The following is a 25,460-nucleotide window of genomic DNA, read 5'->3' as shown; positions in this document are numbered from 1 at the left end:
CGCTCCTCACTCGCCTCTCCAATCGGCTTTCCCCGTCTCGTTTCTCTCGTTTTTCTCCCGTCTCGTTCTTTTTCTTGCTCCAAATCGGCCCGTCTCGCCCGTCGGCCCGTCGGAATCGGAAATCGGGCCGTCTTGCTTTCTTGCTTGCGCGTAAATAAATTGTGTTCATTACACCATTTCTGGATCTGATGACTTGCCAGTAACCATTTTGTAAAAATGAATGTGCAGCATCTAACTCAATATGTCGAAATGTCACACACATCCATGCCCGTGGGATTCCCACGGGTGACCCCGCAAGTTTGCATAGACGTTCGTCGATGGACTCGTTCGCCCGTCTCATTCGTTTTCTTGCTGCATCCTGTTCAAGTCTGCGTTCTTCATCGAGCGTCTCATTCATTTTGGAAATAGAAGTTTCCACGCAGCGCATGAATTGTCGCGATCCTCAAGAGGAAGTGTCTCGTAATCATCAAACGACAAATGGCAAGTAAATTATATTGTGGAAAATTAAAGATTTCAAATAAACCTATTTAAAGTGTATGCGCACATAACTAATAAAAAAAACGAAGAAATATCTCTCGGTAATTTCCTGAAACATATTTTACTTCCGGATAATAATGTTGAATGAAATAAAAACGAAGAAATATATGTCGGCATCATTGTTGACGTTTTTGTGACGACTGTCATCAAACGAAAAAGTAATATATCTTAACGGAAAAGCAAAAGCGAATTTTAAATATATATCGACACGTTGCCGTCGGTGTCATGTTGGGCGGTGTATGATACATCATGACGCGATTTTAAAAAATATATCTCTGCATTTTCCCGCATGTGTGGAATGTTCTCAATTATTGCTGACACAGAGTCTAAAACCATCGATAAAAATGAAATCATATGGCGAGTTAGATTGGAGATAAAGGCGTGAGAGAGACTCAATGGCCTTGAAGTTACAGGCGTTTGAGAATTAATTTCGTTCTATAAACGGCAACTTTCATTGGATTTTCTTCCCGTTTTTTTTCAACCGAGTCTAAAACTATGTTAGCGACTGTGAAAAATGAAATGGTATATCGAATTTGATTTGAAATAAAACTGGGAGAGAGAGCAAGACACCACGGGCCTACAAAACAGGCCTCAAAGCTATGCGAGTTAATAAAATGGTGGATATTTGTTTATAATTATATGAAAGCACTCCCAGAATGGGTGGAGCTATGGGTGGAGCTACTCTGCAAACCGAGTAAGCCACACCCCGGACAGACACCCAACAGACAGACACCCAACAGACAGACAGACAGACAGACAGAATCATACCGCTTCCGGTCCGGTCTGAAGAGGACGCAGGCGTCACATGCTCGCCGCTTCTTCGACTGGGCCACTGTCTGTGGCTTACTTTTTTGGTGGTCATGCGGATTTTTTGGCCATTGAGTCTGCCCTCCGCATAGTCCCGGATCTGCTCCCTGCTTCGCCTACCCGGCTCCTTCGCCTGCTCGCTGTTTCCTCGGGCACGCTCTCGTGGGTTGTGTCCTTCGCAGCGGTGTGGCGGCGGTTTTCCCGCCGTGATCTTGATTTGTAGCGGCGGCGGTTGATTGCCGCTGCATTTCCCGCTTTGCCGTGATCAACCTTGGCCTCGTGATCGTCTCTTTGCTCCTGTCTGCCCTCTGCTTGGTCCCGACTCTGCTCCTGGCTTCACCTACCTGGCTCCTTCGTCTCCTTCGTTTCCTTGGGCCTGCTCCCGTGGGTTGGGACCATTGTTTCACCTCCTCAACCTTGGCCTCGTGCTCGCCTCTCCGCTCCTGCCTGGCATGGCTCTGCAGTACACCGCCGCAAGGCTCCTTCTGCTCAATACCTGCTCCACCCCATCATGCATCTCTGCCATCAAATCAAATGGACTCCTTCGACAACGCAGGTACATTCACCGTGGCTCCGGTCGTAAGTTTGTATATGTACAATCAGGTCACTCCATCCCCGTCCTCTGGTCGGCTCAGCGCACTCCCACTCATCGTCCCAGCGCACCTAATCACGGCAACGCACAAAATCGCACCTCCTGCCTGCGAACCCTGGCTAAATCACCTGAATTCATCCCCGCTGTTCAAAACAACATCAAGCTCACCCTGTTCAACACCCGGTCCCTCAACAACAAATGCCTCATCCTCAACGACTACATCCTGGATAACAAACTGGACTTTCTCTCTCTCACCGAAACCTGGCAACAACCACTGGACTACTACACGCTCAACCTCACCACACCCAATGGATATTCCTACGTCAATAAACCATGCTCGGAGGGCCGAGGTGGTGGAATTGCCGTTATCCACCGTCAAGACATCAGGACCAGCCTCATCCCCATCGCCTCATCCTCATCCTTTGAACACCTGGCTTTTAAACTCTCTGGTCGCACGCAGTCAGTCATGGCTGTCGTCTACCGCCCTCCCAAACCACACCCATTATTCCTGTCTGACCTCTCCTACTTTCTGACCCAGCTATGTTCCCTCTCCCCCTCAATCCTCCTCCTTGGTGATTTCAATATCCACATGGACTCCACTGACTCCACAATAACCACTGACTTCACTGATTTACTCACTTGCTTTAACCTCACTCAACATGTCAACTTTCCTACGCATATCCGTGGTCACATTTTGGACCTTGTCTGCTCCACTGGATTAATTTTGCACCATCTCTCTGGCTCCGACCTCACCCTCTCTGACCACTTAGCCATCACTATGACCATCAACATCCCCACCCCAACACCAAGACATTATCGCACTATCAACTTCCGGAAGCTAAACGCTCTTTCACCTACCTCATTCTCATCCACCCTCTCTGAAAAAATGTCCACTTCTCCCTTCATTGACCTCCACACCCCTTCCGACCTCACTGACTACTACAACCACACTCTCTCCTCCTGCCTTGACCAGCTTGCGCCTGTAAAAACCAAAACAGTTTCTTTCACCCATTCTGCTCCCTGGTTTACCCCAGAACTCCGCCTGATGAAAACTCGTGCTCGCCAACTTGAAAGACTCCGCAATAAAACAGGTCTCACAGTTCACTCCCAAGCCTACAAGGACCACCTACAACACTACAAAGATGCCCTCTCCCACGCCCGCTCCGCCTACTACTCTCAAATTATCCACTCTGGCTCCGGAAACCCAAAAGCACTCTTCTCGACAATAAACAAACTCCTCCGCCCCCTGGACACCACCACCCAGTCATTCACAGTAGACAACTGCATCTCCTTCCTTTCTTTCTTCTAACGCAAAATTGACAACATCTACAACAGCTTGACCACCGCCGCACCCGCTCCCCCTCCAACCACCTGCCCCCCCTTATCCTGCCTTCCCCTGTCTCAATTCTCCCCGGTCTCCCCTACTGACCTCTCTGAACTCCTCATAGGAATGAAAACTGCCACTTGCACTCTTGACCCCATCCCCTCCAGCTTTGTCAAGGCCTCCCTCCCTGCTCTCTCTCCACTTATCATTGCAACAATAAAGTCCTCCCTGTCTACAGGCATCATCCCACCATCCCTCAAAATTGCTGCTGTTACCCCCATTCTAAAAAAACCTGGTCTAAACCCTGACACCCTAAATAACTTCAGACCCATCTCCAACCTACCCTTTCTGTCAAAGGTTTTGGAACGCGCTGTAGCCACTCAACTCAAACATCACCTCTCTGCCAATAACCTGTATGAAACATTCCAATCCGGATTCCACTCCAACCCCAGTACTGAAACTGCTCTCCTCAAAATCACCAACGACCTTCTCCTCTCCTCTGACGCTGGCAACCTCAACATTCTCGTCCTCCTCGACCTCAGCGCTGCCTTTGACACCATCGATCACACCATCCTCCTCACCCGACTTGAATCCACCTTTAACGTTACCGGCACTGCCCTCTCTTGGATTAAATCATACCTCTCTGACAGACGCCAGTTCATCTCCATCAATAACTGCAAATCCCCCACTGCTCCCCTCCCCCAAGGTGTCCCCCAAGGTTCAGTTCTTGACCCCCTCCTCTTCATCCTTTACCTGTCCCCCCTCGGTCACTTAATCCGCCGTCATGGTCTCCAATTCCACTGCTTCGCCGATGACATCCAGCTTTTCATCTCCACCAAGTCCGTCTCCACCGACACCCACTCTATCCTGACAAACTGCATCTCTGAAATAAAATCCTGGCTTCAAATCAACTTCCTCAAACTTAACTGTGATAAATCTGAAATAATCATCATTGGCCCAAAAACGCTCACAAAATCCACCCATAACTTTGCCCTCAACATCGACGGTATCCCAGTATCCACCTCCCCTCTCATCCGGAATCTTGGCGTCATCTTTGACCAAACCCTCTCCTTCGACAAATACACTAAACAGATCACAAAGACAGCCTTCTTTCACCTGAAAAACATCGCCCGTCTCCGCTCATCCCTCTCCTCCACGGCTGCAGAAACCCTCATCCACGCCTTCATCACCTCCCGTCTGGACTACTGCAATAGCCTCCTCTATGGTTCACCCTCAACAATCACCAATAAACTCCAATACATTCAGAACTCCGTTGCCCGTCTACTCACCCATTCCCGGACCCTTGACCACATCACCCCCGTCCTTTACAAGCTTCACTGGCTCCCCATCTCCCAGAGAATCCAGTACAAAATCCTCCTCTTGACCTACAAAGCCCTCCATAACCTGGCCCCATCCTACCTGGCTGACCTCCTCTCCAGACACACTCCCACCCGCAACCTCCGCTCTGCTGGTACCAACCTCCTGACCCCCCCCCCCATCCGGACCAAATTCAGATCCTGGGGGGACAGGGCCTTCTCCATCGCTGCTCCCACCCTCTGGAACTCACTACCTCACACCATCAGAGACTCCTCCTCACTCACCACATTCAACACATCACTCAAGACCCACCTGTTCAGCACTGCATTCAACATTCAATCCACAGCATTTAACCCCTGACTATCTCTTCTCCTTCTCCCTCCTTTTGCTTTAAATATTTCCCTATTGATTCTTGTCTTTTTGCAATTGTTGTTTTCATGTTTTGTTATGCATTATGTTTTGCACTCTGTCAAAGCGCCTTTGGGCTTCATGAAAAGCGCTATACAAAATAAATGAATTATTATTATTATTATCTACGGCTATTATAATATAGATCACTTAAAAATTCTAGTGGCCGGATCCGAATCCGGATCTTCACCAAAATCTAATCCTTTCGTCCTTGTCACATACGCTACATCTCTGCAAAATTTCGTCCGAATCCGTGCACAACTGTTTGAGATATTTTGTTCACAAACGGATAGACAATGGTGAAAACATAACCTCCGTCCACCTTTGGTCGCGGAGGTAATCATGAAATGTAAGTAATCTTTGGTGTGAGGATACTTTATTTACAAGTACCCCTTGCATTACGTACAAGTATCCTTGTATATTTAAAGAGATGTGGTTTGTAATGTATTTCTATATCTCAGCTGGTGTGGGTTGAGACACCATCAAACCCAATGATGGAGGTGACAGACATTGAGGCCTGTGCTTCCGCTATTCACTCGGCCAGCTCTGCTTTTATGGTTGTTGATAATACATTCATGTCGCCCTATTTTCAGGTGAGCCTCGTGTGTCTCTTCTTTATATCTCCATGCTTTCAAGCCATATCGCAAACCGATTTTCAATGTAAATCCACATACCGGTATTTTTGAAATTTAACCAGCAGCCTCGTCTATTGAGATTCTATTATGTGTGTATATGCACACACACGCACATGTGTATATATATCTATATATATATATATATACATACATATATATATATATATATATATATATATATATATATATATGTGTGTGTGTGTGTGTGTGTGTGTGTGTTATATTATGCGTCCTGAGTTATATTATGTGTGAGACCCATGCATTGATGGAGTGAAACTCTTCCATTTTACCATGAGAACTTTCATTCATGTTGTTTTTATTTGTTTGCTAGAGGCCTCTTGCATTGGGTGCAGATGTCTGCATGAACTCAGCCACGAAGTATATCAATGGTAAGACATACTCTTTTTCGTTATCAATCTTGCTTGCATGCTATGCCTTGGTCCCTCACAAGCAATGGCAACCACACTAATTCATAGGAAGAAAGTATTCAAAAGAAAAACCAGACTTGCTGGTGCAATGTTTGGAGCATTTGCTCTGAGTCCACGATATTGGCCGTTCAAACCCCAGCTGAGTCATATGACTTTAATAAACGGTACGTATTGTTTCGTTACCTGATGTCCAGCATTTATTAATGATAAAGCACACACAAATAATCGTAATAATAGAAGCCTTATTACTTGCCGGAAAAGATTCCGGCAAGTATGTTGATCGGTTGGTTTGTCTGTCTGTCTGTCTGTCTGCGCAGCACTACGTCTACACCGTTGCACGTAGAATCGCCAAACTTTACATATATATTTGTCTTGCCCGGGAATAGACTGTGCCCAATTGATGACGTCATCGGTCACGTGGTTCGGCCGCCATCTTTGAAAAACCCAAAAATTATGCACCTCTTTATCTCTGAAAGTGCTGAATAGAAAAAATTGAGACATCGCTCATTGTAAAGAACTCTCCATGGGGAATAAAATATGTTAATGATGATGTCATAGGTGCGTCCATTATGACGTCATAATTCGACAAGTACAAAACTTCATCCGATCAAGATGAAATTTCTTGAGCATAATCTAGGAATAATAATAATAATAATAATAATGCATTTATTTTATATAGCGCTTTTCAGGAAGCCCAAAGACGCTTTGACAGAGTGCAAAACATAATGCATAGCAAAACATAAAAACAATTGCAAAAAAGGAAGAATCAATAGGGAAATATTCAAAGCACAAAGGAGGGAGAAGGAGAGGAGATAGTCAGGGGTTAGATGCTGTGGGTTAAATGTTGAATGCAGTGTTGAACAGGTGGGTCTTGAGTGATGTTTTGAATGTGGTGAGTGAGGAGGAGTCTCTGATGGTGTGAGGTAGCGAGTTCCAGAGGGTGGGAGCAGCGATGGAGAAGGCCCTGTCCCCCCAGGATCTAAATTTGGTCCGGATGGGGGGGGGGGGGTCAGGAGGTTGGTACCAGCAGAGCGGAGGTTGCGGGTGGGAGTGTGTCTGGAGAGGAGGTCAGCCAGGTAGGATGGGGCCAGGTTATGGAGGGCTTTGTAGGTCAAGAGGAGGATTTTGTACTTGATTCTCTGGGAGATGGGGAGCCAGTGAAGCTTATAAAGGACGGGGGTGATGTGGTCACGGGTCCGGGAATGGGTGAGTAGACGGGCAGTGGAGTTCTGAATGTATTGGAGTTTATTGGTGATTGTTGAGGGTGAACCATAAAGGAGGCTATTGCAGTAGTCCAGACGGGAAGTGATGAAGGCGTGGATGAGGGTTTCTGCAGCCACGGAGGAGAGGGATGGACGGAGACGGGCGATGTTTTTCAGGTGAAAGAAGGCTGTCTTTGTGATCTGTTTAGTGTATTTGTCGAAGGAGAGGGTTTGATAATTCGATAATTCGAAGGAGAGGAATAAATTAGTTTAGATAATGATGACAAAATAGATGATAGCAAACAAATAATGATGACGTCATCGGTCACGTGGTTCGGCCGCCATATTTGTCCAAAATGGCCGATAAAAAAAGTATATTCCGGCAAGTCCTCGGTCTCTGACCGATTTTTCATTCTGTTTGTTTCTTTCTGACAATTTTTATCTTAAACTACTTGAGAAAGGACCTTAAACCCATATAATTTGAAAGGTCCTTATCCGAGGAGTTCTGGTTGTATATTATGTTTACCATTACACATGACCTTGTTTGTATTTTTTTTAATCATTTTGCTTAACTTGTTTGTATTTTTTTTATCATTTAGCTTACCTTGTTTGTATTTTTTTTATCATTTAGTTTACCTTGTTTGTATTTTTTAAAATCATTTTGCTTACCTTGTATGTATTTTTTTTTATCATTTAGCTTACCTTGTTTGTATTTTTAAAAATCATTTTGCTTACCTTGTTTGTATTTTTTTATCATTTAGCTTACCTTGTTTGTATTTTTTTTTATCATTTAGCTCACCTTGTTTGTATTTTTTTTTTTATCATTTAGCTCACCTTGTTTGTATTTTTTTTTTTTCATTTAGCTTACCTTGTTTGTATTTTGTTATCATTTAGCTTACCTTGTTTGTATTTTTTAAAAATCATTTAGCTTACTTTGTATTTTTTTTTTTTATCATTTAGCTTACCTTGTTTGTATATTTTATCGTTTAGCTCACCTTGTTTGTATTTTTTTTTTATCATTTAGCTTACATTGTTTGTATTTTTTTTTTATCATTTAGCTTACATTCTTTGTATTTTTTTTATCGTTTAGCTCACCTTGTTTGTATTTTTTTTAAATCATCTAGCTTACATTGTTTGTATTTTTTTTTATCATTTCGCTTAACTTGTATATATATTTTTTTATCGTTTAGCTCACCTTGTTTGTATATTTTATCATTTCGCTTCCCTTGTATGTATTTTTTTTTATCGTTTAGCTCACCTTGTTTGTATATTTTATCATTTAACTTACCTTGTATGTATTTTTTTTTTTCATTTAGCTTACCTTGTTTGTATTTTGTTATCATTTAGCTTACCTTGTTTGTATTTTTTAAAAATCATTTAGCTTACTTTGTATTTTTTTTTTTTATCATTTAGCTTACCTTGTTTGTATATTTTATCGTTTAGCTCACCTTGTTTGTATTTTTTTTTTATCATTTAGCTTACATTGTTTGTATTTTTTTTTTATCATTTAGCTTACATTCTTTGTATTTTTTTTATCGTTTAGCTTACCTTGTTTGTATATTTTATCGTTTAGCTTACATTGTTTGTATTTTTTTTTTATCATTTAGCTTACCTTGTTTGTATATTTTATCGTTTAGCTTACATTGTTTGTATTTTTTTTTATCATTTAGCTTACCTTGTTTGTATATTTTATCGTTTAGCTTACATTGTTTGTATTTTTTTTTTATCATTTAGCTTACATTGTTTGTATTTTTTTTTTATCATTTAGCTTACATTCTTTGTATTTTTTTTATCGTTTAGCTCACCTTGTTTGTATTTTTTTTAAATCATCTAGCTTACATTGTTTGTATTTTTTTTTATCATTTCGCTTAACTTGTATATATATTTTTTTATCGTTTAGCTCACCTTGTTTGTATATTTTATCATTTCGCTTCCCTTGTATGTATTTTTTTTTATCGTTTAGCTCACCTTGTTTGTATATTTTATCATTTAACTTACCTTGTATGTATTTTTTTTTATCATTTAGCTTACCTTGTATGTTTTTTTTTTTTAATCATTTAGCTTACCTTGTATGTTTTTTTTATTTTATCATTTAGCTTACCTGGTATGTATTTTTTTTTATCATTTAGCTTACTTGATCGCTATTTTTACTGAAGAATTGCGAGATGGTGGAATCCTGCGAGATTGTGAATTAAACGCTGTTTCATCATTATTTAATTTAAACGTTGCTCTTAACAAATGGCAATGTTGTTAAGAGCTGGAAGAAAGGGGGAAGAGATTGTGAATCTAACATTCCGTCAATATTTACTTTTAATGTTGATCTTCATGAATGGGAATGGGAACATTATTTAGTACAAGAAGAAAGGGGAAGGGGAGGACAGAGAGTTGGGAGAAGTTGGTTGAGGTATTGGGACGGGGAGTTGAGGACTTGGGATTGTGAGGTGGAGTTGAGGGCTTGGGGCTTTTAGGGGGGAGTTGAGGACTTGGGGTTTGAAGGGGGAGTTTTTGGACTTCGGGTTGGGAGGGTGAGAGTTGAGGACTTGAAGAAGAAAGGGGAAGTAGGGGACAGAAGAGGGTTGAGGCTTGGGGTGGGGGGAGGGGTTGGGAGAACGGGTTGCGGACTTGGGTTTTGTCGACAAGGTTGGGGGGCGGGTGGCGAATTAAGGACTTTGGGTTGGGAAGGGAGGATAGAGAGTTGGGGTGTTGGCAGGAGGGGGGGGGGGGGTATAGAGTCAGCAGGGGGCGGGGGGGGGAGGGGTGGAGGACTTGAAATCACATTTTCTATCAATCAGAATTTCCGTGGGCACCTGCTCGTCATAATGATTTGGCTGAGGCCGTTTGTTCCTGATACGTGAAACACCCTGCATACCTTGCCTGCAGAAAACCGAATTTTTTGGACTGCTGGCCGCATTTGTCATCCAATAATCATGTAAATTTGTTCGAATTTTTTCCATGGGAAGGCTCTCCTATGGTGAAGGTTTTGTGTCAATTGCTCAAGCTGTTTTGGAGAAAACTGATTTAGAAGCGAGCTACAATGACACTCAGTGATGAATCCCTTTTTAAAAATGTCATATCTGGCTCCGGATCTTTGCCAAAGTCGAAGCATTTATTCATTGTCACACACCGAACCTGTCCACCAAGTTCCGTCCGAATCCGTCCATAACTCTTTGAGAAATTTGTGCTACCCATTGTTTTGGCCCAATCTCTGAATGGTGAAGAATCTCTAAAAAAATTATATTATCCAGAAATATAAATAATTGCTGCTCCGGTAAACACTACAACCCATGCCTTCAGAAAACGGAATTTTTGGAATGCAGGCTGTATTTTCCATCCAATCGTAATGCAACTTTGTATGGAGCTAGCTTTCACCATTGCACACATTTCTTATTTACTCAACTTGGTTCTGGATGGCCTTGAAGGCCAGAAATACAAGTTGGTGAGCCTTTCCTTAGTGTTGGGAAAGGAGGTGCACAGGGCACACTGCACAAGCACAAGTACTTCTGAGCCCGAACTGAAGAAAACTCAAAAATGTCCCCCTAGATAAAACAACAGGTTGAATTCCATTATCTGGAAATGCTGTTCGTAGTGAAAAGCTACCTAATCACCTGAGCGGAAACGTAATGAATTGTGGGAAAGGCAACTTATGTCGTGGCAGAAACAATGTTTATTTGTGTTGAGCATTAGTTTTAACACTATTTCATACCATGTGCTTGTTTGCGATTTTACAGCAAGAGCTGCTTATTTATCATTTCAGGTCGGAGTTTTGTTCCATCTCACTGCCTGTCATCTCCCCTCCCTCCCCCAGGCCACTCGGATGTTGTTATGGGACTGCTGTCCACAAACAGAAAAGATCTGTATGATCGTTTAAAATTTCTGCAGAATGGTATGCAAGTGTTGTGTTGTGTGTTTACTTTGTTTTCCTGTTCCGTATTGTCTTTTTCTTTCATTCATATATTCTGCCCTTGATTTTCTTCCGGGGCCGTACACAAAATACGTGACACTTTGTGGGTGGGAGGGCTTTTCTCAGAACGTCACAAAGTTCGAGCTACGAGAGGGCATTTCCGAAAAGGAGAAAGCAGGAAGTTCAACAAGGAGTACTGCTCTCCCCTCTGGGCTGGTGCTCCTGCCTCTCACCTAGCTCGTCTTCACGCTGTTGAAACCAAAGCGTTCAGAATCATTGGAATCTCCCGCGATGAAGCTAACTCCAAGGGTCTTTCACTCACTCACCGCAGGCAGGTTGGTGGTCTTTCCGTCTTCTACCGACTCCTCTCCGGTCTTGCTCCCCCAGCTCTCTCTGGGCTCTGTCCCCCAAATATTCCTACAGGTCGCACAAGATCTGCCTGCAACCCTCTTATGGTTAAACTGCCAAAATCAAGACTCTCTGCTCACCTTCACTCTCTCCTTCCCCTTCTCTCCCGCCTCTGAAACAAACTCCCTCACTCTCTTCAATCCCACTCCTCCCTCCAGGTCTTTAGAACAGCTGTTCACCACCATCTCTTATCTTCCCCCATCCAAAACCTTGATCTTTTCTACCCCCGCTAATTTCACCCCAAATCCTACAATTTTTTGAGGTGCCGACTTCTTTCCTGGAAGTCCTTGGTGTCCTTTCGTTTTCTACCTATCCTGCCTCCCCCCAGGCCCTCTCCCTCCCACACATCTCCCGATGTCCCTGCTCTCAAATGTTGTGTTTGTGTGCTTCCTCCCCTTCTCTCCCCATCTTGTCGACCGCTCCCCTTTTTATATACTTTGTTTGCTTGTTTGTTTGTTTTGTTTGTTTGATAAATGTTAGCTCTTTCACGAGCCTCGACTCTGTATACAAAAAAAAGAAAAAAAAAGAAAAAAAAGTAGTGTGTAGAATTTGGAGGGAGCTGAAGGGAAACACCATCTCATTGACAGAGCTGTCGGATTTCACCGATTAAATAAGAAATACTCAGAATGGAAGCTCATTGAGATTTTAAAAAGGGGGCACTGAACTCGTTCATAGTTTCACGTATTTTTTAGGGTGAGTGTCAGGCGGAGCATCAACGTGCATCACAGGGATGATGAATGTCATGTAGGATGTCATGTAGAATGAATGTAGGATGTCAAAAAACTGCCAAAAAAGAGCCGCATATTTTGTGTACAGCTCCTTCTACATTCCTAGACTTTTCATTCTGAATTATACTTTTACTTTAACAAGCTCCTTTCTTCTCCCTCCCAAGCTCTAGGTTGTGTCCCCTCTCCCTTTGATTGCTTTCTTTGTAATCGGGGCCTGAAGACCCTGCCACTTCGTATGAAGCAACACCAAGCCTCAGGCCTAGCTGTGGCCAAGTTTCTGTCCACTCATCGTCATGTTCAAAAAGTCCTGCATCCAGGTACTGGATTATATTATGCCTCCACAGCCCAAGGCCAGGAGCATTATGTTTTCAGGTTATCATCCGCCCATCTGTTTGTCTCTGTTTGTCTGTCCGTCCATCCCTCCATTAGCAAATTTTTGTTACCATCGTAACTTGTGAACCAATGAAGGGATTTCAACCAAACTTGGCACACGTATGGGCTGCAATAAAAATGTCAATGGAATAGATTTGGGGTTCAAATGTCAAAGATCATAGCTCATGTGTCATTTTATTGAAAACCATTTACCACTGCCATAACATGTTAACCACTGAAGATGTTTTGACTCAATGTGGTACAAGTATGGACTTGTGGTACAAGTACAGCAAAGATGAATGGATGTAATCCTCATTTCAAAAGGTAAAAGATCATGTGCCCTTTAATGAGAAATCATTTTGCAGACCATAACTCTTGAGGTTTGAATAATCTGATATTGTCTTTCTTCTATTAATTTTTTTAATTTCTCTCTCTCCCCCTCTCTCCCCCGCTGTCCCCCTCTCGCCTCCTCACTCCCCTCTCCCCTCTACTCTCTCTCTCCCTTTACCCCTCTCTCCCTTGCTCTCTCCCCCACTCTCCTCTTCTCTCCCCCCCCTCTTTCTCTTTGCTCCTCTCTCCCTCTGCATCTCTCCCCCTCTCTTTCTCTCCCTTTGCCTCTCTCTCTCCCTCTCTCTCCCTCTCTCCCTTTGGCCCTCTCTCTCTTCCTCTCCCCTCCTCTCTCTCCCTTTGTCTCTCTCTCTCTGTCTACCACCTCTCTTTCCCTCTCTCTCCCCCTCTCTTCCCCATCTCCCCTCTCTCTCTCTGTGCCCCTCTCTCCTCCTCTTTGCCCCTCTCTCCCCTCTCCCCCCCCTCTCTCTCTCTCTTTTCCCCCTCTCTCTCTCTCTCCTTCTCTCTCCCCCTCTCTCCTTCTCTCTCCCCCTCTCTCCCCTCAGTTCCCTCCTCTCCCTCTCTTTCTCCCTCTCTTCCTCTCTCGTTCCCTCTCAAATATTACCTTTTATTTCTCCTGTTTCCATCAATTGCGATCAAACATCACAGTGGATTCACATCTAACATGAGCGGAGGCTTATCCATCCACACATTTGGTCAATTTATATTTTCTAGTTTCCTCTATATTTAAGATTTCAGATGGGAAAGGTTATCAGGTAGAGGAAGTAGGGAGAGGATGTCTTTAGTTTTGGCTGTTAGAGTAGAATACCTATGGGAAGTTGAGAGATGGTGATATTTAACTCTCATTGTCTTGATGCAAAGAGTTGAGCTGAGGCCAAAGCTCATGACAAATAAACATCTTGGTTTTCAAGAGAATTTGGCCAAACATTCCAACAAGATGCTCACCAAAACCAAAAGGATGATGAGAGTTGCTAAAGCCTCATACAAATAATGTTACAAATACTTTGAGAAATTTTCAAGAGTTACAGTTTCACTAATTAAAGTTACTAGGGCATGCCCGTACTATATATATATCTAAAATTATATCCCCCCCCCTCTATTTACATGAAATGGTTTGGTCCAAAGCGAACGGCTTGCGAGTACGGTGACAATCCCCCCCCTCTATTTACATGAAATGGTTTGGTCCAAAGCGAACGGCTTGCGGAGTTTGGTAAAGAAATCGCCATAGCGTGCACAAACGCGCAGGAAAGCGAAAGAATCGCAAATTAGTTTTAATTAGTTTTAAAACATAGTTTAACGCCAACATAGCGGCAACATAGTTTGCCAACGTGAAATAAATGAATACGCTCTCAAATGTGCCGTCCGAGGCAGAGTCTGTTCGCCACGTTCGGCACACGTGATAACTCGCTGCTCTCTGATTGGTTGAATCGTTTTTTGGACATAGCTCGGTAACTACTTGTCCGATTAATATGAAACCTTAAAAAGGCACATCCTCGGGTCCCCAGAAATATACCTGGCAAGTTTCAAGTATATCGGACCCGTGGTTGTCGAGAAACAGCGGTCACAGACAAACACACAGACATACACACATACACACACACACACACACACACACACACACACACACACACACACACACACACACACACACACACACACACACACAGAGATTACTGGAATTATAGATAGATAACCACATTTATCGCTCAGATTGTTACCTCCGCCCACCGAAGGTGCAATTTGGTTATGTTTTCACCTCTGTCTGTCTGTTAACAGATTATCTCAAAAGGTTGTGGATGGATTCGGACGAAACCTGGTGGACAGGTTTGGTGTGTGACAAAGAAGAATCAATTCAGTTTGGGTGAAGATCCTAATCTGGATCCTAATATGAGAATTTTTTTAATTCCCTCAATGATTCTCCACCATTGAGTGATCGGAGCAAAAACGATATGTGACATGATATTTCAAAAATTTGTGGATGCCTTATGACAAAACTTGGTGGATGAGTTGGTTAGGTGATAAGAACAAGCCGATCAAATTTTGGTTCAGGTCTGAATCCAGATCTGGCCTATCAGTGGGATACAATACGTAAAGTGTTGATCCTGGCGGAGGTATGCTCTCTGCTGAGTGCCATTCCAGTTCCTTCATGTGAAAACGTTGCCACATTGAGGAGGTACATTTGATCCATTTTGTATACATACCATCAGTTGCATGTAGGATTGGCAGGAGATCCCAGAGCTAACACACTCGACTTTGAGCTGTCTAGTCTGGGTTCAATATCTCCCCAACAATAAACTGTCTTTCTGCGGCTTTGCATTAGATAGTGCAGGCGGGTTTAGCATTAGATAGTGCAGGCAGGGTTTAGCATTAGATGGGGGCTCCATTCTTTAGTGGGATGGTGAACTACGGTCCTGTCTTACAAATATACAAATGCTCTTCCTGTACAAAGGATTGCTTTGGCTTTACTGTGGTTTGGATTACCGACCTGTCCGACTACATTCTCATCAATGCCATGTTTGCTCCTCAGTTGTGGGCATTCCAGATTGCTAGGGAACAATGATGATTATATTATTGTTATTACTACCACCACAACATGTATGATGTTTCATGATGGAGAGTGAAATCAGTTTAAAGGTCAGAATGATGCTTGGTATGGGCACGCTTGATTTCCCCCAAAATTCCCTCATATGCACCATATATGCTCATTCCCTTCCTTCTCATTACCCCTATCATCCTCCCTCTCAAGTTCCCTTCCCCTTTGCCTCCCCCAATCCTGCCCTCCTTTTTTCTTCATTCCCCACTCCTTCCTTTTCTCAATTAAACTATCTTGCCAAATTTAACCCTCCTGCCTCATGACAAATAGATCTTTCAAGTAGAAGATATTATTTGGGAATTTGAGAAGTTTTGTGGAGGAATATGCTTTTGTTGTTGCTTGTTTGTTCTTGATCACCTTGCTAATAACGTACAGTATTGGGGCATTCTCATATTGTTGACCATGGTTCTTGTTCTTTGTTCACCTCCTCACTCAGCATTTGAAGACCATCCACAATATGAAATTTCTGCTCGACAGACAAGTGGAAGCTCTGGCATGCTTTCTCTATATCTGAAGGGAGGGCTGAAGCAGGCTAATGCCTTCCTGTCGAACCTTAAGGTGAGGATGGAAGAGGGTTATGGGATAATGATTTGGAAACAAATGGAGATCATGAGGGGTTTATTAAGAAAGGACATGCACGTTGTAAAACCCCGAGGCTATGCAAGGGTATGTGTACATATATATAGAAACAATTAGGCCCACCACATGTGTAGTTTATATTTTACATTTGGGACCATCTATTTATAATGTGTGTGTGCGTTTGGAAAGGGGGAGGGGGGTTTGTTGTTGTTGTATAGCCCCGGACAGTTCTCTCAAACAAGCCCGTGGCACAGAGACAGCCGATCGATCTTGAAGGAGCAACCCAGAGATCCCCCACATCCAGGAATGTGTACCCCCACCTTCACAATGTCACGGCCACAACAGCGTTAGAGAGAGAGAACGAGAGAGAGAGAGAGGAGATGGAGTCAAGAGGGGAAGGGCCGGCACTCTGACCGTGACCGCGCTGCCCTGACAAATCCAGGCAGCAGGGCAGGATGGGGGAAATCTGGCCCCAGACTTGTGTTGGGAGGTACAACCACCGCAAAGAGACGTCCCCGATAGTTGAGGGGTGGGGGCAGGTAGTGGGTGGAGGGGTCGTGGCAAAACTGAGAAAAGCGAATTTGAGTAAAAGATGTGAATGGCGCGATGATAATAGAGGAGAGAAAATGAAATGGTTCAAGTCGTATAAGAGTGAGAAGAGAAGTGAAAGAAAGCTAAGAGGAGATAGAAGTGTGGGTAAGGATGGAAGGGGCATACGATGTTGGTTGGGGAGAAGGAGGGCAGTCAAAATCCAATCATATTTCCATATGAAATAAAAGTGGTAAAAAAGCAAAATACATATTATTATTATTATTATTATTATTATTATTATTATTGTCATGCTTTTTGTTATGCCTGCTTTACGTCTTGTGTGACAGATATTCACGCTGGCTGAGAGTCTTGGAGGCTACGAGAGTCTGGCGGAACACCCGTGAGCATCTGCTTGATCCAAGTTTTTGTCCTCTGTCCATAATTTCAGTCTCAATTGTTAAACTTGTCGAATCTTTCTCTTACTTTCTCACCAAACAATATCAACTTCTTGTAAGTAGACCCTCATGTGTGTTCTTCAGAGCGATAATGACCCATGCCTCAGTGCCGGAAGCCGAACGGGAGGCCTTGGGAATTACAGATTCCCTTGTGCGTTTATCTGTGGGTTTGGAAGACGAGGCGGATCTCATTGCCGATTTGGACAATGCTCTCAATGTTGCGGTGAGAAACCACCACAAAGCGACGCCAATCTTGTTACATTTGCCACATGACCATCTGTGCATCCCATATTGATCAGGAAAAAGTTCGATAAACGGCTTTGTCACATCCGCTCTTCTCGATGTCTGAAGTCAATCGGAGCTGTTTTATTTTCACATCAGCCAGGAAATGTTTGGGATGTAATTGGACGTCTTTCTTTGTGTTCGGAGCTTTCTCCCAGAAGCTATCAGGCAATGGACTCTTTGCCAATGCCTAAAATCTTTATTGCACATTGTACTGGAAATGCATAAAAGTTTAATAAACGATGTGTAAAGCAAATGGGGGGAAAATAATGATAAACAAGAGCAAGAATTGCTTTGCAATACATGTTCCTGACTGATGTGATAATTTCTAAGTCCAAAAGGGGCATAACTGAAAAATTGAAAAAATGCCTTGAAACTCAAACTTTTTCTGTAACTTATCAAATTAATATCCATGCAGCAAGTTACAGTTGAATATGTTAAAGGGTAAAGGAACAAAATCTGAAAAACCACAGGTGAGACAGAGACAGAGACAGAGACAGAGAAAACCTATAGTCACTTCTGGTGAAAGCAGTAGGAGACCAATATATACACATAACTGCACTATAGTTTGTCCACGATTCAGTGTGCTATCTGCCTGGAGTTTAGAATGTCTAAGCAATTGACACAACTATCAAAACTTGCGTAAAACAGCTGAGTTCTATTTTTTCACATGCTTCTCTCTTCAAGCAAGTCTTGTGTGCTATCGAGAGGTAAATATTGTTACATTTGTTTGGGGTAAACAATGAAATACCTGAGGAAAGTCAGAATCGTATAAATTAGCATGCTCCGAGTGTCGCGAAGAAGAATAAGCCATCTTGATGTATCTCAATAGGGTAGAATGTCTGGTAAAGTGTTTAGGTGTCTCCACACGGAGGAGTGGAGTTGTGCTATCTAGGTAGGGTCTGTAAGGATAAATTCCCCTGTACGTGCTTGCTTCCCTGTGATTTTTCCTAATGTTCTTATAAAACTCAGCTAGCCAGGAAATGGACTCATTCGCTCACCACGCCGCCAGGTCCGACAGACCCAGCACATTTGCCAATCGGCAAGTAAACCCCGACTTCATCCGAACATTCCCGAACAGAGATTAGACTCCGCCCCCCGACGACTTGTAACAAGGAGGCCAAGCCCCGGCCTTCCTGATTGGTGGAGGCACGATGGGATGATTGAGTAGCGCCCGGTGATTGGACAGAGTGTGACGTCAGCGGTCGAAGATTTGAGAGATGAAGGGGAAAAAAGATGCCGTCGCGCCATCTTGCGCTCTCTTCTGGTCCTGGCGTGCATGACGAACGGTCACATTTTTTACTCTTCTGGTTTTGGCCTCGTGGCAGACAGTTTAATTCGTGCTTCAGGTTGCTCGGCTGCGACTGTTCTGGTTCGGTGCGCTGGTGCTGAGAAAGAGCAGTGTTCTCCTTTGTGGCTGGTTTGACCGTGAGGAGAAGGTGGGGGTGACAGTTCGTGGGCATCTTGGTTCTTCGGACCGAGTGGGGAGCGAAGGAGGAGCACCGCCTTGATTGCCTCACATACGTGGCGCTGCGGAGAGCGACTGAGCGCCATTGTTGGTTCCCGCATAAGCGGTTTTAGGCCACCTTGAACCGCCATTTCATTCCACGACCTCGTTGAGAGAGATGTGTCAGCACTATACAAAAGGCCATTATTTATTTTCTTTTATTTTTCCACCTGTCTGTATATGAGTCAGAGTGCAGACGTCTCGCATTAGGATATTCGTTTTTACCTCACCTTTCATTGTTATTTGCATTTACTTTTATGAAACACATTATTTCTTGCATTTCTTTGTCGTGCCTGTATATTCGTTTGTCTGTGGGATTGGATAACCCTTGCATGCTGGCCGTCCAATCAGGTCAGATAAGACTTTGAACCTTCCCACGCACGCGAAAAGATAAGCCCGCCGAGTTTTGAAGTACGCCTCAGAGTTAAAGATCGTTTCGGCTATCCGTCAGCTCGGGGATCTTAATCTCTGGCGACACGACAATATTTTGGTAACGCTTAGTTTTTCCACTCCTCTAGCCAGGATAGCAGACTATGTTTTCATTGTTGATGCACATAACCCTTGCTCTCAAACTAACATTGCTATCTGGTATCTCCCAAAATGGCTACGGTACGAGCTTCGATAATTCACACTGTGTGTACAAATGCTTTCTCAGCTCTCATTTTCCGACATGTTCATGTGTTTTAAATTCATTATTGTGGGAGGAGAAGAGGATGTGTAAGGTGGATCAAAAGGGTTGTTGTTGTAGCTCAGTTTCTTTGTGATCTACGATGAGAAATATTTGCAGGGCATTGTTACAAACCACTACCCAAAAAGGTTTAGAGTACTACGGTCAAACGGAATATCAAAAGTCAATATCAACACATTCAAGACATTATTGAACTAACATTTTATTTAAATGATAATGTGAATATTATACACACATGTTAACTCTTTCACGAGCCTCGATCCTGTATACTATATATATATATATATATATATATATATATATATATATATATATATATATATATATATATAGTGGATATGAGGATTGTGTTTTTTTAATTGTTTTATTGTGGACCCTCCTTCCTCCAGTTGTGTGTAAAGGTCAAAGTGCGTCCCGTAATTAGGTCATAAACAATCACGTTTAGCCAATCATAGATTTCCTCCTTGTTGGTAGTTTATTTCCTTATTCTATGTAGGTTAAGGCCGTGTCTTCCATTAATTGACACTCCATTGCACCGAATTCAAATAGATAGATCCCCTTTCATTTTCAATTAATAAAGCCTCAATTGCCAACTGCATTCACCGCGACTCCATTAGCCACGAGGTAGGCTTGGAGAAGAAGGGGGAGGAGCTGCCGAATCCTGGGCGTGCCCGCCCATCGTCATCAAGGGTGGAGCCAGAGGGCCCGTGCCGACCAATCAGGGCCGAGGCGAGCTGACCGATGGGCGTGTTCTGGAGGCCGGCGGCTTGATCGCCGGCGGGGTTATAAAAAGCGCACGCGGAAGCCTTTGAGGAGAGTGATGAGAAGGAGGCCAAGAGAAGTGCGAAGTAAGAAGTGGAAAGGAAGAGTTGCACCAAGGATCGCTGAAAGGAGAGTCAGAGATACGGCAGAAGAACAAGTGCGAAGTGCGAAGTGCAAAGAAAGAGTTGCGCCCCACCAGTAGTTTGGCTCCACCAGCAGTTTGGCTCCACCAGCAGCTTTGACGCCGCCAGGGTGCACGTATCGCGGCAGCCCGCACGATCGAGGAAGGGCGTTGACGGCGGCTGCTGGACGTGCCGATCGAGGAAGGGCGGCGGCTGCTGACTTCCGGGCCGACCGTGCTCCGGTTCGAGCGGAGCGTTCCTCTCCTCCAGTCCTTCCATTCCTGCCTGCAATATCCCCATTCGTGTGAGTTTGCTCGTAGTCTGTTTTGTGTGTCTTGTCCTGGGGTTATAATTAAGACTGTAGGTAAGCTAGCATTGCACTGTCTCCTGGATTCCTTCTGTCTTTATTTTATTATCTTTCCTTCTTCCTTGGTTTCTTTGGTCCTGTAAATAGAAATAAATCATATTCGTATTTCAAACCCTTTATGTCTTCTTCTTCTTCACATCCGCGTCGTCTTTGTCTTTTCCTCATTGAATATCTGTGGCACGATTTGGCCAACGTTCAGAATCGGGTCTAGTCATTGTAAAAACGGTTCGGGCCGCGGCGCCATCCGCTCGGCAAATTAACATCTTGTCCGCGGTCCGTAACAATATATATATATATATATATATATATATATATATATATATATATATATATATATATATATATATATATATATACATATGTATATATATGTATGTATATATATATATATATATATATATATATATATATATATATATATATAAATATATATATATATATATATATACTGTATATATATATATACTGTATATATATATATACTGTATATATATATATACTGTATATATATATATACTGTATATATACATTCATACACGACCGGTCAAAAGTTTTAGAACACCTCAATTTTTCCAATTTTTCTTGAAATTTAAGCAATTCAAGTCCAGTGAATAACCTGAAATGGTACAAACGTAAGCAGTAAACTGCTGGAGGTTAAAGAAAAAGTTTAGGTTCGCAAAAACGGGAAAATAATGTAAATTGCACAGTTATATTGTAAAAAAACGGCCTTCTTCAGGGAACAAGTAATGGGTTAACAACTTACAGCTGTTCTGCAGCAATGTAAGTAAATTAAGCCTTGAAAGTTTATGCAAACAATTCCTACAGGTGTCCCAACCTCTGCTGATTACTTGATTGCAAACCCCCTGTCTGTATAAAAGCAGTATTGGAACAGACTGTTATTACACCCTCTGAAGCATTATTTGGACAATATTGCACTGCAGGAAGTAGTATATTGGAAACTGGAGGAAACTCTGACAGGAAGAGGTTTGGCAGACCCAAACCCACAACAAAATCAGAAGACAAGTTTCTGAGAGTCAACAGCATGCGTGATAGGCGGCTCACAGGACAACAGCTTCAAGCACAGCTTAACACTGGTCGAAGTAAGCAAGTCTCAGTTTCAACTGTGAAGAGAAGACTTCGAACTGCAGGTTTGACAGGTAGAGTGGCAGTAAGAAAGCCATTGCTAAGATGGCAAAATAAGAAAAAGAGGCTTGCCTGGGCCATGAAGCACCGCCAGTGGACCACTGAAGACTGTAAGAAGGTCTTATGGACCGATGAATCAAAATTTTAAATCTTTGGTTTATCATGCAGGGTTTTTGTATGCTGTCGAGTAGGCAAAAGGATGGTTCCTCAGTGTGTGACACCAACTGTCAAACATGGAGGAGGAAGCGTGATGGTGTGGGGCTCTTTTGCTGGATTCAGAGTCAGCGACTTGCACAGAGTGACTGGCACCCTGAACCAAAAGGGCTACCACAGCATTTGGCAGCGCCATGCAATACCCTCTGGTGTCCGCCTGGTTGGTCAGGGGTTCATCCTACAGCAAGATAATGACCCTAAACACACCTCCAGGCTATGTCAAAACTACCTTCGAGGAAAAGAACAAGACGGTCGGCTTCAAATCATGGAATGGCCAGCACAGTCTCCAGACTTAAACCCCATCGAGCTGGTTTGGGAAGAACTGGACAGAAGGGTGAAAGCAAAGCAACCTACAAGTGCAACACATTTGTGGGAACTTCTACAACAGTGTTGGGAAGAACTTCCCGAACAATATTTGATTTCCATTGTAGAAAGAATGCCACGAGTGTGTTCGGCGGTGATATCTGCAAAAGGTGGCTACTTTGCCGAGTCAAAAATTTAAATTAAATTTTGTTGAACAAAATGATTCTATGATTTTTTTTTTATCTCCAATTGTTTATTTGTTCTATGCTTAATTTCAGACTACATTGAGACATTAAACTGCATAAATTTCAATAAAAACTCGAAACATTGAGGTGGTCTAAAACTTTTGACTGGTAGTGTATATAAATATAAATATCAATATCAATATATATATATATATATATATATAATATATAATATATATATATATATATATAATATATAATATATATATATATATATATATATATATATATATATATATATATATATATATATATATATATATATATATATATATATACACACATACATACATACATACATACATACATACATATAATCAAAAGATTATGTGTGTTATTATAATTTGGTGTGCTGGTGTTGTTTTGCAGTTTTCAGAGAACAAAGACCAGTAATGGCAATTTCAACTTGGGGATGAAGATGCATATATTTTGCTTCAAACAATCATGATTTGTCCAAATAATCTTACCTTAGGGATTATGCCCTTTGACCTTTGGACTCCTCTTGCCTGCTTTTAACCTTTTACCAATGATTTTCGTGTCTTTTGTCCTCACCATGGATTGTAATGCAGCTGGATAATTATATTTTACTCTACTCTTATTAATTGAATTAACACCACTTTCGGTGATGTTAAAAGCATGAACACTGAGCTGTCTTTGTGTGCCATTAAAACCAGATCGAATCCGGTTCCTTGCAAAGGAGTTTGCTCATTTCGTTTTTAGCTCAATTCCCTTCTTTGTTGTAGCCATCTTTGGGCTGATGTCACTATTTGGTCTTTCTACCCTTTGTCAACTCACTCACCTCTTCCATTAGCCTCAATTTTTCTATACAAAAAAGAAAGGAATCAAAATAAAGTATGGATTGAAGCCGGTCAAATGACGTTTATTTTGCTTTTATTTCGATGCAATAGATTGGCACCTGTTTGTTTGGTTCTTATTGATGAAGCTTCGCCTCTGGTATTTATTTGGTGTTGATGCGTATTTCCAGTTTCCATTCTGAAGAATATCACGAAGAGGTTGTTTTCCACGTCCAAAAACGATAAGCATAAAATCAAAATTAGTTCACATGTTTTTGCTCGATTATGCATTCAGGAAAGATTTATCTCCTTTTAAAACAGATATTTTTTCTATATATATATTTTTTTTGTATACAAGATCGAGGCTTGTGTACGAGCTAACATCAATCACAAAAAAAAAACGGACATACAAAAAAGGGAGCGGGAGACAAGATGGGGCGAGAGAGGGAAGCACACAAGTACAACAGCAGAGAACAGGGACAACAAGTTTATTTTATTTATTATTTATTTATTATATTTTATTTATTATATTTTATCAACAACTTTATTATAAAATTTGGAGTTTATTTTAAAACTGAACATCCATACACCGTTCATACGTACATACATGAATCGGAACTCGTCTGTGGTGTGTTTCACTGACATGGATTTGAGATTCGGGCTGATAGAGATGTGTCACGGGGCGAGGCCGAAGGTGGCGGGTGATGTATGCTGATGAATTTGAATTGGACCAAAGATTTTAAGGTACGTGACCGGTATTGTTCCAAGGACATGGAGATACTGACTGTGTCTTTCTGAGCATACTACGTGCCACGGGAATTTGGCCAGTGCACTATTATTCTGGTGTACGCACCGGAGCTAGACTTAAAGTGCACATCGGAACAAATCGCCGAAAGTCACAATGGGGCGACCAGCCATTCAGTAGATCAATCCATCCTGATTCTTGGGGACTTCAATAGATGTGACCCTGGTCAGGAACTCCTTCAGCTCTACCAGTACGTGAATGTTGCTCTGCTATGGTGACGATAAACACGCTTATATGGTGAAGTGTGCTCCTGCGATTGGGCCATAAGGTCATAAGGTGGTCCATCTCTTGCCTCGGTACAGACCATAGGTGAAAAGATCACCTGTTCTGTGCAAGAGGGTTAAAACGATAACAGCGGAGGATAACAGACATTTGAAGGGCTGTTTCCTATGCACAGGCCGGGATGTATTTTTTGATTCCTGAGAGGACCCCGATGAACTTACTGAGACGATCACAGATTATGTGAAATTCTTTGAGAGCCTTGTGACCACAGAGAGAACCGTACACGTGTTTCCCAATGGCAAACCTTGGTTTACCGCTGAAGTGAAGGCTTCTTTGATCAATAAGAAGCGAGAATTCCTGCAGAAGGATGGCTGTGCCCTCAGGGTGGCTCCTGATTCCAAATTCGTGGACAAATTGAGTGAATGTTACACGAGATTTTATGTTCCGGGGAACCGAGTAAACAGTGAAACTTTGTGAGGATCTAGAATCTGGATGCTCAATCAAAAGTAGCCGGCCGGGTACTTTATGAATCTGATGTCGTGAAGTGCTTTAGGAGGTTGAGTAAAAAGGAGGCTCGTCTGTGGTCCAGATGGCATTCAGTGTGGTATTTTGAGAGCGTTCTGTGTTAAACCTTGTAATGTTTTTACTCTGTTGTTTCAGTTTCTTTTAACTGCTCATACTGTTCCTATTTGTTGGAAATAGACCATCATTATTCCTGTGCCAAAAGATGGTCACTCAAGGCAGCTCGATGATTGTTCCCCTTACCTCCATCCTCAGTAAATGTCTTGAAGAAATTGATCATGAAGTTTATAGCATCAGATTGTGCTCCCAAATCCCAGATC

The 25,460-nt window shown here is 42.6% G+C and overlaps 1 protein-coding gene across 2 annotated transcripts in view; it reads left to right on the top strand.

Annotated features, from left to right (window-relative positions):
- The window catches only part of CTH (cystathionine gamma-lyase), a 79,987-nt gene extending 56,506 nt beyond the window's left edge, over nt 1-23,481 (top strand). For both annotated transcript variants that reach the window (XM_068110733.2, XM_068110742.2), the window contains 8 exons: nt 5,447-5,578; nt 5,952-6,009; nt 11,056-11,133; nt 12,452-12,604; nt 16,037-16,158; nt 17,058-17,110; nt 17,250-17,388; nt 23,167-23,481. In XM_068110733.2, the coding sequence (XP_067966834.1) occupies nt 5,447-5,578; nt 5,952-6,009; nt 11,056-11,133; nt 12,452-12,604; nt 16,037-16,158; nt 17,058-17,110; nt 17,250-17,388; nt 23,167-23,190 (759 nt within the window). In that variant the 3' untranslated portion in view covers nt 23,191-23,481. The remainder of the gene's footprint in view (nt 1-5,446; nt 5,579-5,951; nt 6,010-11,055; nt 11,134-12,451; nt 12,605-16,036; nt 16,159-17,057; nt 17,111-17,249; nt 17,389-23,166) is intronic.
- The last annotated feature ends 1,979 nt before the right edge of the window (nt 23,482-25,460 follow it).

Source organism: Myxine glutinosa, chromosome 1 (genome assembly GCF_964187855.1).
Source record: "Myxine glutinosa chromosome 1, kmMyxGlut1.1, whole genome shotgun sequence".
NCBI classification, from domain to species: Eukaryota; Metazoa; Chordata; class Myxini; order Myxiniformes; family Myxinidae; genus Myxine; species Myxine glutinosa.
The sequence above is the reverse complement of the archived record's forward strand: the minus strand, read 5'-3'. Positions and strand labels throughout refer to the sequence as shown.